Source organism: Drosophila navojoa, chromosome 3 (genome assembly GCF_054131105.1).
Source record: "Drosophila navojoa isolate 15081-1374.11 chromosome 3, UAZ_NAV_1.0, whole genome shotgun sequence".
NCBI lineage: Eukaryota > Metazoa > Arthropoda > Insecta > Diptera > Drosophilidae > Drosophila > Drosophila navojoa.
The window spans coordinates 9,213,559-9,230,104 of record NC_142891.1 but is presented as its reverse complement, the minus strand read 5'-3'; the positions used below and the strand labels follow the sequence as shown (position 1 = coordinate 9,230,104).

Here is a 16,546-nt window from a genome sequence, read left to right as displayed (position 1 = left end):
GCTGAGGCTGTGGATGAGACTGAATCTTGGCAACTCTATAAAGTATCTGCAGTTCGTCTTTTGTGCAGCCACAGCTTCAGTTGGCCAAGATTTATTTGCTTTAGTTTTATTTTGTTTTTGTTTTTGTTTTTGTTGCTGCTGTTGCTGGCGGACAGTCGAGCCAGCTCGTGTTGGCCAAGCGAGGAGAACCGTCAACAATTGCGCTTTCATTGCGCTGCCTCGCCTCGCACATTTTGCATTTATCTGGCACGGACCGAAATTCAAATTTCATAACACTAAACTCTAGTTTCATTGACAGTCGCTGACGCAGCCCTCAACTACAGTGGACACGCCCATGCGCCTCAAACCCAAACTCTCGGCTCTCATCAAATAAAGTGATTCAGTCTTTTGTCTAGCCTAACGCATTTGTCTGCTCAGCCTTTTGCATAACTTTAAATCATTATTTTTGCCTATTATGTCTTCAATCTGTGCAAAAACCCAGAGATATATAGGTATATATATATACATATATATTATTTATATAGTACGTGCACTGGTATTTACTTTTGTATTCACAGATATTCAATGCTGATTATTTGTCCACTCATCTCACGGGCTGTCACTTCAATTGAGGCGTTCGATTGCAATCGACGCCACGTCCATTATTGAATATGGGTCACAAATAAGCCGCCATCTCACTGCGCTGAGCTGTACAACAATATTTGTTCAGATGAGTTGCAAACTTGACCTTTTGCTGGTCTTACCAATAACTAGAAAATTTTCTACGGTCTCTGAGAGGTCTTAACTTTGAGGTTGCACTCATCTGTGTGGGATTTGTCAAGTGAACTGAATGCCGAACGGTCTTCAAGATTTTCTTTGCAATGTGAATATCGATTGAGCTGCATATAGAAATGAGTTGGGCAGCCTTTGCAAGTAAATTGTATAGATATGCCTATAATAACAATATTTATGCAGATTGTACACTTGAAGTATTTGTGATTTCAATTGATAAGGTTTTGGAAAATGGTAAAGCAATGGAAATATAAGCTAATGTCATGTTAAAGGCCATTCTTTCAGTTTCTATATATAGTCTCTATATATATTCCATTTGCATAAATATTTGTTTATTATTATATTATTATCCAGCTTTAAGATCTTTCTATCATAAAAGAATTCGAGCTCTCTTTCGATTTCAAATTCGAATTTTTTTTGTTTTCAAATTTCGAAATATTTTAATACATTAGCAATATACATATAATCATAAGCCTTATTTCTTAAATATTTACTTATATCCCTCGCTTGCCTGCTGTCTCTTCCCATCCTCCACATTTACCCCGATTGCAACTCTTACTCAAGCATTCCAGTTGCTCAGCCAAAACCTCAGCTCGCATAGCTAAATTACAACTTTACGCTTTAGATCTTTCTTGAAATTTCATTTTAATGCATTAATTACACATTAGCATTAGCCGCATATATGTACATATATGTATATATTGTTTTTTTGCTGCTTTGCTCTGCCTGTGTTGAATGCATTTAAACATGCGATTGCATTTTCCACTCCTCTCGGTTTCAGCTACCGCAAAGCTGAAGCTGGCTGACTCTGTGTCAATTGCTGCTGCTCCATTGTTTGCCGAAATGAAATGAAAACTTTTGTGTGTTCGTATTTCTTCAGGTGGAATTCATAATTTATGGGTTAGCAGTGCGCAAGGTAAAAGTCGAAATCTGACGACACGAAACAGAATTCTTTTCGATTTCGTATTTCTCTTACTATATATTTGCCAGAGCGCAGCAATTAAGTCATTTTCAGATCATATCGACGGGCCTCAGCCTGAAACTCCTCCAGCTGCTGCTGCTGCTGCTGCTGCTGCCGTTCGACTCATTCAGCCGTGGGTCAGCTTGTCGTCGGAATTCTCCCGTGCCTGGCCGTTGGTCACGCAAGCTTTGTCGCTTTTCCGCGAAGCGCTCGTAAGCGCTGTCCCTCGACATGCAAATTCGTGTTTTTTTGTGGATGTCTTGGGTTTATGGCCTGGCCGTGGAAATGCACCGCACAAGTCAAAGCAGTCAGCAGAGTAGTCAAAGTAGTCAAAGCTTATGCTCCAAAGTCAGTAAACTTTCGCATTTTTTCGCATTTCGTGACAGTTTTTAACAATTGCCTGAACGACGCGACTTTGTCAACGCTGGACAAGCGAACTGACCATTGTCAAACAGGTTAATAACCCGACTGTGGGATGGGCTGGGCTGGGCCAGAAGGCGTACTCTTTAGCGGTGTGTTAAACAAATTGACTGTTATGATTGGGGAGAATGCTTGAGATGCGAGGAACTGCAAGAGCTGGAATTTCACATGGAAAACTGCATCCATTCATGGGCATGTGAGATTGGAGTTGTGCTTGCAGTAAGAATTGTAGCTGTAATATGCATACTAGCTGTGTGTTTGATTCAGTGACCTGCTAGATAAATATAATACTTGTGTAGAATGGGAATGGTGTATAAGGAACAGCATTCCCTGCCTGCAATAGTTTTATGTGAGTACTGTATTCACATATTATTCTCTCTCTATTCTTATCAGTTTTTCCCCTTTGCTAGCCATTCTCTTGCCTTGATTATCGTATTTAAATGTTATCTTTATTTATATTTTTTTTTCCCCTGGCATTCTTGTGTTACGATTATTGTATTTTCTTTTTTTATATCAGTTTCTTGATTTATCTAGAATTTAAATGCTTTTTTTAGAATGCGCATTCTTAAACGTTGAAGCCGAGCATTCACATTTATGCACGTATCTGTAAAAATATATATCTCTCATTCTCTTCTCACTTCTTCCGCTCTCACTTTGCTTATCGCTGAGACATTTACCATTTCTGCCTTTTGTCTTTGATCCATCAAGTGCTCAAGTAGCCTCCTCCTCCTTAACTACAGCCTTTGGCAATCAGCTTTGCCTCTCTACTCTTGCATCACTTCTAGCCCGGCTGAGGCTTTGCATAATGCATTTGTCCAGTCTAGCCACACGCCTGACTTATATGTTTAAGTACATATTATCATATTTACAGCTAAAGTCTGATGTAATTGTGTGCCTTAGCACTGGGCACACATTTTGTGCGTCTATTTCACGGCTACGCCGACGCAGAAGTCAGAGCCCCGCTCGCTTTACAAATGACGATGCTAACCCACTTCACACTAGACTGCGGCCAGAGCGCAGGTTATGCCCAACAAGCGGCCAACTGACAGCCAGCTACCATTCCAGCAAGCAGCCGCAACGCCAGCCCCAACTCCTGCTACTCCTACTACAGCTGCAGCCTCTGTCTTCGTCTTGGTTTTTCCTCCACTTTCAGTTTTGTAGCTGGCAGAAAAAACACTTTTGCAAGCTTCGCTGAGTTTGTGCTTTTTTTCGCTTTGTTTTTGTTTTGTCTGTTGGGCTTAGTTATTTGCTGTTTCACTGTATAACCATTTCATGCCCATTCCCATTCCCATTTCCATTCCCTGTTGGCCTCTTGCAGCTTGTTGCGCCTGCCGTTTTCCACAGTTGCGAATAACACATTTTAATTTGTTTTTGCTGCGCATTTGAGTGCATCAGCTGAGCATGCAAGCCAGCCAAATATGAGTGCGAGGCTTTCGATTTCATTGAAGTGAAAATGGCCCAAAAGCCAGCAAAATGTATAGTAGAAATTTGCAAAAAGCAAATTTAAATAACTCCCCTAGCCAACCACCCCCGCTCTCTCCATAGAGGCCGCATCAGTTCTGCAATCAAACAACCTCCATTAGCCAACTACATAATTTGAATATCTTTTCAAATAACCTTTCACCTTTCTAAGTTGAGCTTATCAATTTTTTTTTTTTTTCAATTACCTCAATTGCTATCGTGCAATAATTTTGCATTATTTTTAATTTATTTTTTTTAATGAAAGTTTTGTATTTTTCGATAGCTTGCAGCTTGCCTATAAAATCAATCAATAAATATTGCTTAAATTTATTTTTTATTTAGCATATTTTAGAGATTGTGTGAGAGATTATATGTATGTATATACATATATTATAAAGTTTATTCATACATAAATATATGGATATATATAGACCTAAAATATTTTCATTTATAAATATAAAATAAATTTATGCATTCATTCAATCATTCATTCAAATGAAATAATATATGCATATATAAATAAACATATAAAAATATGATAGATTCATTTATAATATATGAAATTTATAGCGTAATCAGATTAAGTTTTTAAATATATTATATATTTTTATTTTAATTTGGCCCTCGAAATATAAATGAGAATGAGAATTTCAGAGAGATAGAGAGGGGCTAGACTTGATTACAATTTTTTGTTGTTTACGAATTTTCAGAAATATTTTAAAAAATATTTTTTAAATTATTGCATGAGCTTTTAAAATTACTTTTTTCACACTCTTAAGCTTATACAAAAACTATATATTTTTTCTCTCATATGCAAAGCTTTCTTTTTTATTGCAATTTCGATTATGTTTTCAACGTCGAGCACCACAAAAATGTCTTTAAATTATTGTTTTTGGCGCAAACTCAAAGTGCAAATCAATGGACTGGCTCTTGCAACTGATTGGACACCCACTAGCAGCAGCAGCAACAACAACAACAGCAACTTGCCATGTTAGGTAGTTGTAGAAAAACAAAAACAAATTATGCAACGGCTGCGCTGGCTTGCAACATCTTCGAGGCAGGCCAACCAACCCAAGCGACCGACCCAGCCAGATCTTTGAGGCCGCATTGCTTGAATCTTGTTTTGGAGCTCTCTCGCAGCAGCCAGCAGCAGCAGCAGCAGCAACAACAAACGCTTCTTCATTTTCACCCAGCAGCAACAACAAAAACGAAAGTGCAACCAGTTGCTGGATGCCACAGAGAAGCAGCAACAGCTACAGCAGTTGCAGCAGCATCGTCTGGGTCTGTGGGCTTGGTCGAACGCTTACGTGACCGGCGACGAGGATCATTTGACTTTTTGTCCATATTTGTGTTGAGTTATGGCGAGAAGATGCAGCAACAACTGCAACGGCAAAACCCGTTTTACGTGGCGTATGAGTAATGCGGAAGTTGACACTTGCTCGTGCTCGCTGGTGGGTAAAAATTTGCACTCTGATATATTTACTGCACTATTGCGGCACTAATTGCGGCAGCTCCCCTCCTCTCTCGATTAGACCCAGGCAAAAAGATGCCAAAACTCATTTGGTTTTTGGAGCCACAGCCTCCAATATTAATGATGCACTCGCAGCAAATTTGTTAAACTCCACGAAGCAGAAGATGGCAAACAAAAAATCAAGAGAGATGCAGAGTCGCAGGCGGAGGCAGAGAAAAAACGTCGCCTCGCCGTGCAACCTGTCAATAAGCAGCGATGAGTTATGTCGCAGACCCTTTTACTTTCTTTTCCCAGCGTCCACACTGCCCGCCAAAAGTAGAAGCATTAATGAGCTGCCCCGGCCACATGCCATGTGAAATTTTTCGCTCAACATTTATACGTATATATATATATATATAGATATTTTAATATAAATATATGGGCGTAACTAATACAGCTTGCAGATCAGAGTTCATAATAATGACTTAATAATTGAGGGAGACGAGCTATAAATGAGGAAATCATTGTTGGACTCGGCCTGAGAATGGCTGTGGGAGATTTATTGTGAAGTGCAGAGAGGGAGCAATAGAAAGGGAGAGTGAGAGAGAGAAAGAAGAAACATGGAGGATTAAGCGTAGTTTGTATTGCTTTCATTAAATTAGCTTCCACTTTTCTATATATGCATTGGTAAATTTCTTAGTTAAGAAGGCAATAACTGCCAAGCTATTTTAGAGTATTTTAATACTATTTATAATTTAGTAAAATTCTACGAAAGTCTAAAGATCTCATTAGAAATATATGTGTTTCTTTTATATGTATTTTATTCAACAAAAAAATATTCAAAGGATATAAAGCACAATAAAAAAAAATTTAGGGATCTTCATCCCGTACTTTTGTGCGATATGTGATTCTACAGCACAAAGAGAGGCTCCAAATTAATTATTAAACTAATTTCAATTTCAAATAATATTGAATTTCATATTGAATTTCGTATTGAATTGAAATATGAACCTTTTTGCTATATTTTACTCAGGAATCTGATAATTCTTTGATCCCCACCTCATTTTATGCTTCGCTCTTCAAAATTGTAAAAAAAAACTTTTAAAAATTCAGATGGAGGCTCTCATAACTTGATTTTCTATTAGTTTAATTTTTGGCATTTTCTTCAGATATTTTGTCTTTCTGCTCCAGCTGAGCTCTTTCACTGGACATTGTCCTTAACCTTTTGTGCAGCTGTTCCGTTGCCTTATTTGGCTTGCACAATTTTCCGATAGGAGATTTTGCTGCAGTTGCCAAGTTGCAAAGAAAAACGTGTCGGACCAGATTGCTGCCGTCTGTCTGTACCGCTGCCGCTGCATCTGCCGCTGCCTCGGTCTATTGACATAAGTTGGTTGTGGCAACAGCAACAGCAACAGCAACAGAAAACGGCAACGGCAACGGCCTGCGATTACAACAGGCAACAACCCATTGCAAAGTTTTTGGTAAACAAGAAAAATAAAATACGTATTTTTATTTTGTTTTGTTTTTTCTTTTAGCCACATCATCATCTTCCTTTTGTCCGCGAACAGGAACTGGTCACAGTTTAAAGACCGAGTCAAGTCGGCTGGCGGCTGGCGGCTGACGCTGAAGTTTCTTTTATACGTTGCTGTTGCCTCTTTGTTTTTGGTATTTCTTAATTTTGCGCCTGATATCAAAGTGTATGTTGCATATGTATATGTATGTATGTACGATGCTTTGCGTTTGCAGTTGCCTTTTTGTGTTGTGTAAACAGAAATTGCCAGCGACAAACAGACAAACAGACAGGCAACAACCAACAACTGTTCAGGCCTTACAGCAGCAGCAGCAACAACAATAACAACAACAGCAACAATCCAGGCAACATCTGTCGCCCATCATCTAAACCATGTCCAATGCTCTCCCAACGTCCAATTGGTTAGCCATGTTACGCTGGCTTTACTGTCGCCTCCCTGCCAAATAGTTGGCATAGCTTTGGAATTTTTTTTTTCTTTTTTGTATTTTTTGTTTTCAATTTCTCATCTTAATTTAAATTTTTGTTATACACATTTGTTGACTCTTCAATATTCAATATTTTGCTTTCACTTTCGATTGTGTGTGAGATGCGTGAATTAATTATGAAATCGCTGGGCAAATATGTGTGTCATAAGACGAATGTTTTGAGATGAGCTTAAAATTCTCAAGAGATATTTAGCTTAACGTATGACGTTGGCATTATGTGGAAAATATATAGTAAATCTATGCTAATGATGCTTCATTGTAAAACATTAGTTCAAGTAAAATTCATAAATTATATATTTTTATTTTCTGCAATCTTTATCTCTCACTCCTCGTGATATAAATTAAAGAAATATTGTACTTTTCTTTTCATTTCATCTAGTATGATAAAAAATTGACCTAAAATAAAAATATCGAGAAAATTTAAAGATTCTGATAAGACTTGGAATTATGTAGAAAATATTAGAAAATAAAAATTAATTTTTTAATTAATTTTTTTTTTTTAATAATTTCTAAATTTTTTCATATTTTGTGCTTTAAATTAAATAATTTGCGGCTTACATTTATTTTTTTATATTTTCATACAAAATTAACTTTTGCCAAAAATTAAAGAAATCTTGTTTTATTTGTTGTAAATTGCAAAAAAAAAGTAGTCTATAAATATCTAGGTCTATGTCAACTATACGCCATTAGCATTGTAATAGATGGCATTTTTAATTGGCTGCTGGCAACAATAACAGCAAGAGAATACGAAGAAGAAGAAGAAGAAATGATAATAATAATAAAAATAAGCAGCATCACCTATTTTGGTACATTGAGATCTGCTGCAGGCAGCGGCAACTGTCTTAAGATACTTTTGTGTATCTTTGTATCTGCGAGATGCGCGCTTGACAGGCCCTTCAACCTGTTTGCGATTTATTGTATGAATTTCAAGTTGTAATTTCTTTTGATATTGTTGTTTTTTTTTTTTTTTTCATATATATACATTTTTTTGCGCGTGTATTGTTGTTGTTGTTGGGGAGTGTAGGTCCGTCATTCTAGCAGGTTTTGTTGCTGTTGTTGTTGTTGTTGTTATGTGGAAAGTGGGTCAATCGAGAGATCTTTTATACAAATATATTTTGGTTGCATATTTATCGAAAACATAAATTTTTTGTAGCCGCGACAAAGACTTAATGGATTTGTGCGTTAAAAAATGAAAGTTGCTTGGCAACTAGAATTTTAGAGTAGTTCAAACTTGACATTTGCTGAGCTGTGTTGCCCACGCGCCCCATTGAACCAATTATATATACGTATATAGGCAAAGACAGCCCAATAGCCTCATCAGATTTGTTGGTTAAAGCTCGTTAAGTGGCGCCACACTGAATCAAATGGCGTCAAATCGACATCAATTGGCTTGCATTGTATCACAAATAAATCGAAGTAATTGAACGCTAATCACACGCAGAGCCAATTAGGCAGCCCTCGAGTTGGATTTTACTTTGAGCTCGCTTCACATTTAGTTTTTAGAGTGGCCCAGCTTGATTGAGTTGTTGCTGTGCCTGTCGCTGTTGCTGTTGTTGTTGTTGTTGCTGCTGCCATTGCTAGTTGAGAATTAAATCGAATTTCAATTTCAATTTCATTGGAAACGCTCGGGCGGCGCACGTGGAAAAGTGAACAAAATTGTGACTCTGATGAAGCGCTTGATTGGACAGCGGCAGTGCCAACAGTTAATGGAAATAAACCCAAAGTGTTGAGTCTCGAGTGCCGAGTGCCGAGTGTTGTTTGGGGCAGGAAGTGCTGCTTAGTCAAACAAATTGAAAATGTAATTGAGCATGCGATTCGCTATGATATAATCCACATTATGAAATCAGCTGGCAATTTGTGCCAAAGGATGCATAGTAGGGGAAATAGTAAACCTACTTGAAATTCAATAAAAATGCGACACTAGAATATTGTATAGATATTGATTGGGCTTACGTTCGATAATCTGGCTAAATTATGCTTGAAGAGCGCCGAAACTACTAGGTGCCTCTAGGGGGCTCTGCATTCAAATTCCCTAGACAACTCTTCCAACTGACTCGAGCTGAGTTAAGCTGAAATTCCATTTGTGTGCTGTGGCATCATAAAAATTGGTATTTAGCCTAAATATTATGAAAATACGTTTATGCAACGAAAGTGTTACGTTTCCCAAAAGCAGACAAGATGAAACAAATCCCAATTATGGACATTAGTTCATCCGCAAATCAAAGCCAGCAGCAGCAGCAGCAACAACAAAGAGCGAAAATGACAATCAAATTGGAAATATCATAAATTGTTGCGGCTGGCAGTTGGCAACTCTGAGGCTGAGGCCATGAAAGTGAAAACTAACTATAGCAGCGGATGCCACAAATGCCGCATTGACCAACAAACAAAAATACAACAAAAGCTGCAATAACAACAATAGCCAAGGGATAAGCTAGATAGATAGATAGATAGCTGTTCATATCTATATATAAATACGTATATATTTGTTGTTGTAAGTAGCTAATGCCTATCAATTATGTTGGCCGTAAGACTATGTTAATGATAATTAATATGTATATATTGGTTGTATACATATATAGTATATATATATCTATATAAATCAGTCTGTAACTGACCTAACTATTGATTTACGTTTAAGAACTGAACTGGGATTGCCTTTGAGCCCACTTGACTCAGTTTCTTGCACATCTCTTTTTGTTTTCAAAGCGAACAGGTTTATTATCATCTGCGGCTCTAAACGTTGCCATGACTTTGTGGCTTTTACTCTCTGCTTCCTTTGCATCTTCGAAGAAACAAAGAAGAAGCTGTATATAAATATCTATATATATATATATATATATAAAAGGGAAAGTTCATTGAGGCAAGTCAGTTGCATATTTGTACAATTAATATGAAAATGCCTTAGAAAATGCCTGAATGAAAATGTTTTGAATAATTGAATAATTTAGTCTTGGGCCTTATGCAAATCTCTCACAAGTATTTTAGGGAATATTTGGAATTTTCCAAACGAAAATTGCATAATATATAAATCCGTTTATCGGCATATGTCTTCATCTTTTTTTGGCCCAGTTTTTGCAGCAACTTTCCTAAAATCTATGTCACTTCCACTTCAAATAATATTCACAACTAGAATACACAATAAATATTTGCATAGCGTTCAATGGAAATGCAAATGGACTTGTAAATCTTTTCAGTTTCTTTCATATTGTTGAGGCTTTGGCACATATTTGAGCTCTGCCGCAGACTTTTTGTAAACATTGTCTAGGGTTAACTGGAACGAGTCCATTTCGAGCTCGATTTGCTGACAGCCACAAAGCCAATTGTCCAACTGTATAAAAATACCATTTATTAATCACAATAAATAATAACACTATATTTGAATAGAAATTCAGCAAATGAATGGGGCGTAAAATATATATTTTGTAAACTATTTAAAGCAAAGCAAAGGTTTGACCTAAAATCTAATATAAAACAAAAATGTATTCAATTTATTATTTAAAGCATTTTACTTTGGCTTTTATTGAAAGGCGTTTAACCTTAAACTATATTTACTTGAACTAAATAAAATATGCAATATTTTAGCACTATTGAAAGGCAGTGAATGTGACCAAAATATAGTGATTTGAATAAACAAAAATATTGAATATATTTATTATTGAAAGTTGCTTTATCTTAAATATGTGAATTTCAATCAAAGAAAATATTCCAAATATTTTTGCATTGATTTCTTTACAGAGACTTTTATTTGGGGCATTAAATTAACATTATTATATTTTTGATTAAACTTACTCCATTATGTTGCACCACATTGGGCGGAATAAATCCTTGTGCATTCGCCGTGATCGTCCACAGGCACAAAGTGCCCCAAAGCGTCAACAAAACTCGCATGATTCACAACGATTTCCGCTCGATAACTTGAATATTTATTTTTTTTAAGGTTTTTCCAAATCTACAGTTAGGTTTTCCTTGAATTTTGATTAATCGAATATCGTTGCACTATGTTTGAGTACGAGAGAAAACATGAATTCGAATTTTCCAAATTGTCAAAAACACAAAACTGAAATCAACTTTTGCGCTGGAACGTTTTCTATTTGTGCCTTATGCAAATGCAGTTAGTTTTTATTTGGCGCTTTGGGTTTTCAACTCTTATTGCTTTACTTAGTATTCCGTAAGCATAAGCCGCGGAGTCGTCAGTCGAGTGCTAGCCGCAGACACGACTTGTCTGGTAAAAGTTCGATGCTTAACTGAAGATCATTAAGCGTTTGGTAACAATTTAAGCCAAGCCAAAGCGACGAAGATGCCAAAAAAACAAATATGCGAACGACGTGATGCGACGATGAGCGTCGCAACATGTTGCTGGCAACACGAGCAACAACAACGTCGTCGGCAGCAACGGCAACAGTTGCTGAGAGCGCGTTCGCTGCAAAGAGAAAGCATCGAAGAGCGGCTCGGCCGTTGAAAGAGAAAGTGTTGCTGGTGTGCAACATGAGGAAATGCCACGCTCTATACCGAGCTGTATTTAAATTTGGTTTTGATTTTTTGATCACCCTCTTCTTCTTCTTCTTCTGCTTTGCACAACAAATGATATTCGCTCTTCGCGTTGCAGTCTTTATCGAACCAGAAACACTTGGCCAGACAAATATGAAGCTATCTGCACCGTCTTCGATTGCAGACGCCCCAAAATCACGTAACTTCCGCACTCGGAAGCGTAGATAAGAACGCCAATTGAAGGCGTACGATTCGTAATGACCATAAATACCTTTTAATAGCCGACCAAATGAAATTGCCGACATCATCATTACCATTTACCAGACCCAAGTGTCACATAGCCCCGCACAATGGCTACGAATATGTATTTAACATTTCGTATAGATCATTAAAACTGCATTCCAAGCACACACCACGATCCAACTACAGTGATTCAGGTGATTCATTTTTTACGTATTTTTCACTCTGATCATAATTACCCAAAGTAGATGATTAATGTGGCCGCCGTTGTCTTTCCGCTATATTTTACGGGGAGTTGGACAGTAGCTCGAACCTGATCCCGCTGAGATCGGCGCTCCAATTGATCAACCCCATTACGCACTTACATCATCGATAATCGATGAATAATCGTTGCAGGTTGATTTGATCTAGTTTGACATAGACCGAGAGAGGCCACAGCATGACGTTGTTGAAGCGATCAAATGGATCGCTAATAATTGATGTTTCGCATTGATCAAGCTTGGCGAGTGCCCAAACTGGACAGTCATTTATGATGTTAGCTGCTTGAATTCATATTTAATATCAAGGTTACGCTAGCATCGAAACGTCTGTGAAAGTCAGTTCAGGCAGGTGTAAGGTAAGGGAATCTGTGTGGAGTACAGAAAGCAAAAGTATTCAATTGATCTGCTTTGGCTGGATAGAGCTTCATTCAATCAAAAGTAACTCAAGGAAGATCTTCTCGTGGGGATACATTAATTATATTCTTCGGAATTCCGTTTTTCTTTCGTTTCTTAAAGTATGATTATTATATTCTTATATTTTTCTGAATGTAATGTTTACTACTTTTATTAAAAGTATTTAAACATTCCTTAGCTCTCAATGAAGGTAACTTGATTTCTAAGGCAGTTTCTTAGATCTCAATTGGATAACAAATATATATTTGACTCTATTCCAATTACATCTTTCTCAGAGTAAACTCAAAGCAATTACACTATATTGTATCGATTATATCAGGGCATTATCTTCAACTATTCTATTATCAAGCTTAATTGAAATTGACAGCAAACTTTGTTTCTTTTCAACAACCTGCTTCCTACCTACAAACATCTAGCTTTCCAAGGCATTTCTTACTTCATATTCAGCTGTGATTTGTGAAGAATTCCTTTACAGTTCATCCTCAGCTGCTCTCTCTCTCTCTCTCTACACTCACTCACTTTGCCACTCCCATAGATCTAGTCAACAGTTTTACTCCATCTCTGATTATCCAATTGACTTCCTCTTGTGCAACAGCTGCTTGGCTGTCAATCTGGTGGCCCTTATCAACGCACAGCCTGGGCCACTCACAGAAATTATGGCATTTGCTGCTTTCCAGCAATTATCGCAGCAATTTGCTGCGGCTCGAAAAATTCGGCAATGCGACGACTAATCGACTAATCGGCGAGTCCGTCAGGGCAACACTTCAACGCCAGCTTTCATTAATAAAGATTTTCACTTTCAAACGCAACGCAACAGATATGAAATATGCAAGCGAATGGCCCATTAAATCGATGCCCAATGCAATTCTAGAGTAGCTCCGTACCGTCTCCGCCAATCGATACGAATCTATTCGATCTCCACTTGCATTACATAAGCAGCTTATCGGGCCTTGCTCTGGTCACTCTACACCCCACAGATAGACAGCGATAATGGGCTTTGCTCGATTTGACTGATTCGATGATGGCGCAGGTTGGGGCTGCTGCCCAACCAAGTCCAATGACTCGAGACGTTGCTTCTTTTGTATCCGTTCGATGCTTAAATTTGATTTGATAGCTTTCTTTGTTCAGCAATCGTACGGCTAGAAAAGCCATAATGACTATAAAATCTATATGGAAAATACATAAAACAACAACCCCAACAACAACAATCACCTGTTTTTGTGCACGTTAATTAAATTGGCTTTGTCAGGCACAATAAATAATCAAACGAGAAAAAAATTGGGAAAAATACCAAAATTTCATTGAAGAAGTTTTCTCCGTTTTGTCTTAAATTTTTGTTGCTGGTTATTTTCTTTAAATATAATTTAATTTTTTTTTTTTTTTTTTTTTAAAGATAGTCGGGATCATGTTTTCAAAATAAAATAAACTATTTAATTTAGTTAGTCATCGAATTGCTTATGTACATATTAATTGCTTACCATATAGATTCCTTTGTAGAGCTATTTTATCATATGAGAACCTCAACCTCAACGCTCAATATCTCGAGTAATTGGAAGTTTCATATTCATATTTGATTTAATTTGACCAAAAGAAATGTATTTATTTATTTTTATTTTGACTTTATTTTTGTTTAATTTATTTATTTAATTTTTTGCACATATGATTTTTATTTTTATTTATATATATATATATATTTTTTTAATATTTATTATTTATATATTTTTTTATATATTTATTATTTATTTGTACACTATTTTATTTATTTCTTTATATTTTTATTACTTATACAATATTTATTTTAATATATTTCACATCAGCTTCTTTTTTGGACTATTTATTTAAATAGGGAGCATATTCTGCTAGAGTATTTAATAATGTAATGTAATAATGTAAAATAATCTCATTGGCGTGTTTATTATTTAATTAAACAAATTAAACTGCGATATTTAATTATATTAATAACAAACAAACAATTAAGTATAATAATGTGCTATTAATATCATAAATTAGTATATATAAATATACAATTAATATTATTATCAAACCTAATATTTAATTAAGCTCTCTAACTATTATGTTAATTTTATATCAATGCCGTTTAGAGCTCTCACTTATATATTTTTAAAAAGCTAATTTATTATATATGCCCTGTTTATTAGATGCATCAACCTTTTGAAAGAAAGCTTATAGTTTGACAATCTGCAATTCTTATTATCTATCAAGTGGTTAGTCATCTATAAGCCTGCTTTCCATCAAGTCTAAAATCGCCATATTGACCTCACTGAGACGTGACGCCGGAAACATGCTGATCGTAATAAAAAATTCATCTCTTTAGTTTTTCGGCGTGGCCCACCTATAAATGCGTCATAAGAGGCTGCAGATAAAAACCAGATGATATAATACGACAAAATGAATATGTTTTTGTACTTGAGACTAACGTAACTAAATTATGTTTTACTCAAGTGTGGGAAAACGTTGAAGGCGGCCAATTTAGAATTTGTTAATTTTTTGGCATAAGCGTTTAGCTGGTGGTGGGGGGAAGCCCAATGGCTGGGCAATATTTGTGCAAGAGATTGACGAAAGAGCCGAGTCACAGAGCAGGCAAAGCCAAGCCAAAGTCAAAGTTAAATAAAAATAACAGAAATCAAAACATCGACAAATGCCCACAAACAAAAAAACAAGACTAAAAATGCTGTGTATAGCGTATGGCAACAACAAAATGCTGCAGGGAGAAAGACTTTCACCTTTGCGATGAATGATCAACGCAAGAAAGAAAGAAAAAAGAAGAAGAGTCGCAGCATCAGAGGCAGATAGAAGCGACGGCCTTCGAGCTGCCATGGACCCGAACTGGAGGCTTAAACGACTACAAAAACAAGTGCCAGACGATGACGACGACGGCGATCATCATCGATGCTGATGATGATGAAGAAGAAGAAGACGCTGCAACAGCAACAGCAGCAGCAGACTAAACGTTTGCGTCAATAAACCTTTGACTCAATGAGAGTTACGCGTCGCGCTTATCACTCGAAGCGCTCAATGGGAATTACTATTATTATTTTGTTTGTTTAGCTTGGATCAACGATCGTTGGATCGTGGTTCGTGGAGGCAACTTTTACTTTTCATTTCAGAATGAAGATTTTCTACACGCACACACACACACACATATGTGTGGTAGAAGTCAGAGTGGGCTTATACTTAGAATTTTCGCTTTCTCGTCTTTTTCTCAGCGTATCAAACCCCCACGCAAAGCACTTGTCAAGTGCTTCACATCGTGGAAAAAGTGAAAATCATTCATGATCTTCACAGTCTGTCAGCGATTTGATGTTGAGCTGCAATTGGTACAGCTGCGCCCCAGCCTCCATTAGTCTTTAACAAACTGTATGCCATTAATAAAGTCCACATTTGATTCACATTATCTCCTGCAGATAGCAACAAAAGCAAGGCGCACGTGCGGCGGCTATTACACAAATGCTCATTTAATAGATGCCCAAACATCAGGCACATCCATAATTCGGATATTACATAACTCATGCAACTAGAAAACAAAAAACGAAAAAGAAGAAGGAGAAGGGGAAGCAGAAGAAAGGCAACAACAAAATAAACAAGGTTTGCAAACAAAATTAAATTAACAAATTGTTGCCCCCAAGGTATTTGCAAATGGTGTCAAAACGTTGTAAGGCATCACAAGAGACACAACAATCTGACGGAGGGCAGCCGCTGAGGTAGCTATAACTTAATCAAAAATTAAAATAAAAAAAAGTTACATTTAATCAGCTGTAAATTTTATACAGGTGGAACAGCTCATGGATTGGCAGCTATCACATAAGCAGCTCAACTGGTAAGATTTCTGCTAATTGATGGGTGAATGGAATAAATACTAGAGATAGCTTCGATAATCACTTGATGTGTATAAGTTTTAGTTAAATTAGATAATCGCTTGTAAATTAGGCTCGCTGGCTACTAAGAGCTGTGAAATTTGTATGGTATAAGAGCTGGGAAGTGCTCGTCTGGATTAGGATATCGAGTGAGTGGAATAAATACCAGCTAGAGCTCTAATGATCGCTT

General features: G+C 36.8%; 1 protein-coding gene and 1 long non-coding RNA gene across 3 annotated transcripts in view; one reads left to right on the top strand and one right to left on the bottom strand.

The window, feature by feature from the left end:
• Window positions 1-11,337, bottom strand: part of LOC115562923 (uncharacterized) — a 27,570-nt gene extending 16,233 nt beyond the window's left edge. The window contains exon 1 of the mRNA XM_030385138.2: window positions 10,869-11,337. Coding sequence (XP_030240998.1) covers window positions 10,869-10,967 — 99 coding nt within the window. The 5' untranslated portion in view covers window positions 10,968-11,337. The remainder of the gene's footprint in view (window positions 1-10,868) is intronic.
• Window positions 1-16,546, top strand: part of LOC115562926 (uncharacterized) — a 26,655-nt gene extending 10,109 nt beyond the window's left edge. Inside the window, exons 3-4 of one of the 2 annotated variants that reach the window (XR_003980262.2) lie at window positions 15,907-16,203; window positions 16,273-16,546. This is a non-coding gene — a long non-coding RNA (uncharacterized LOC115562926). The remainder of the gene's footprint in view (window positions 1-15,906; window positions 16,204-16,272) is intronic. The other variant, XR_016196398.1, reaches the window with a different exon arrangement.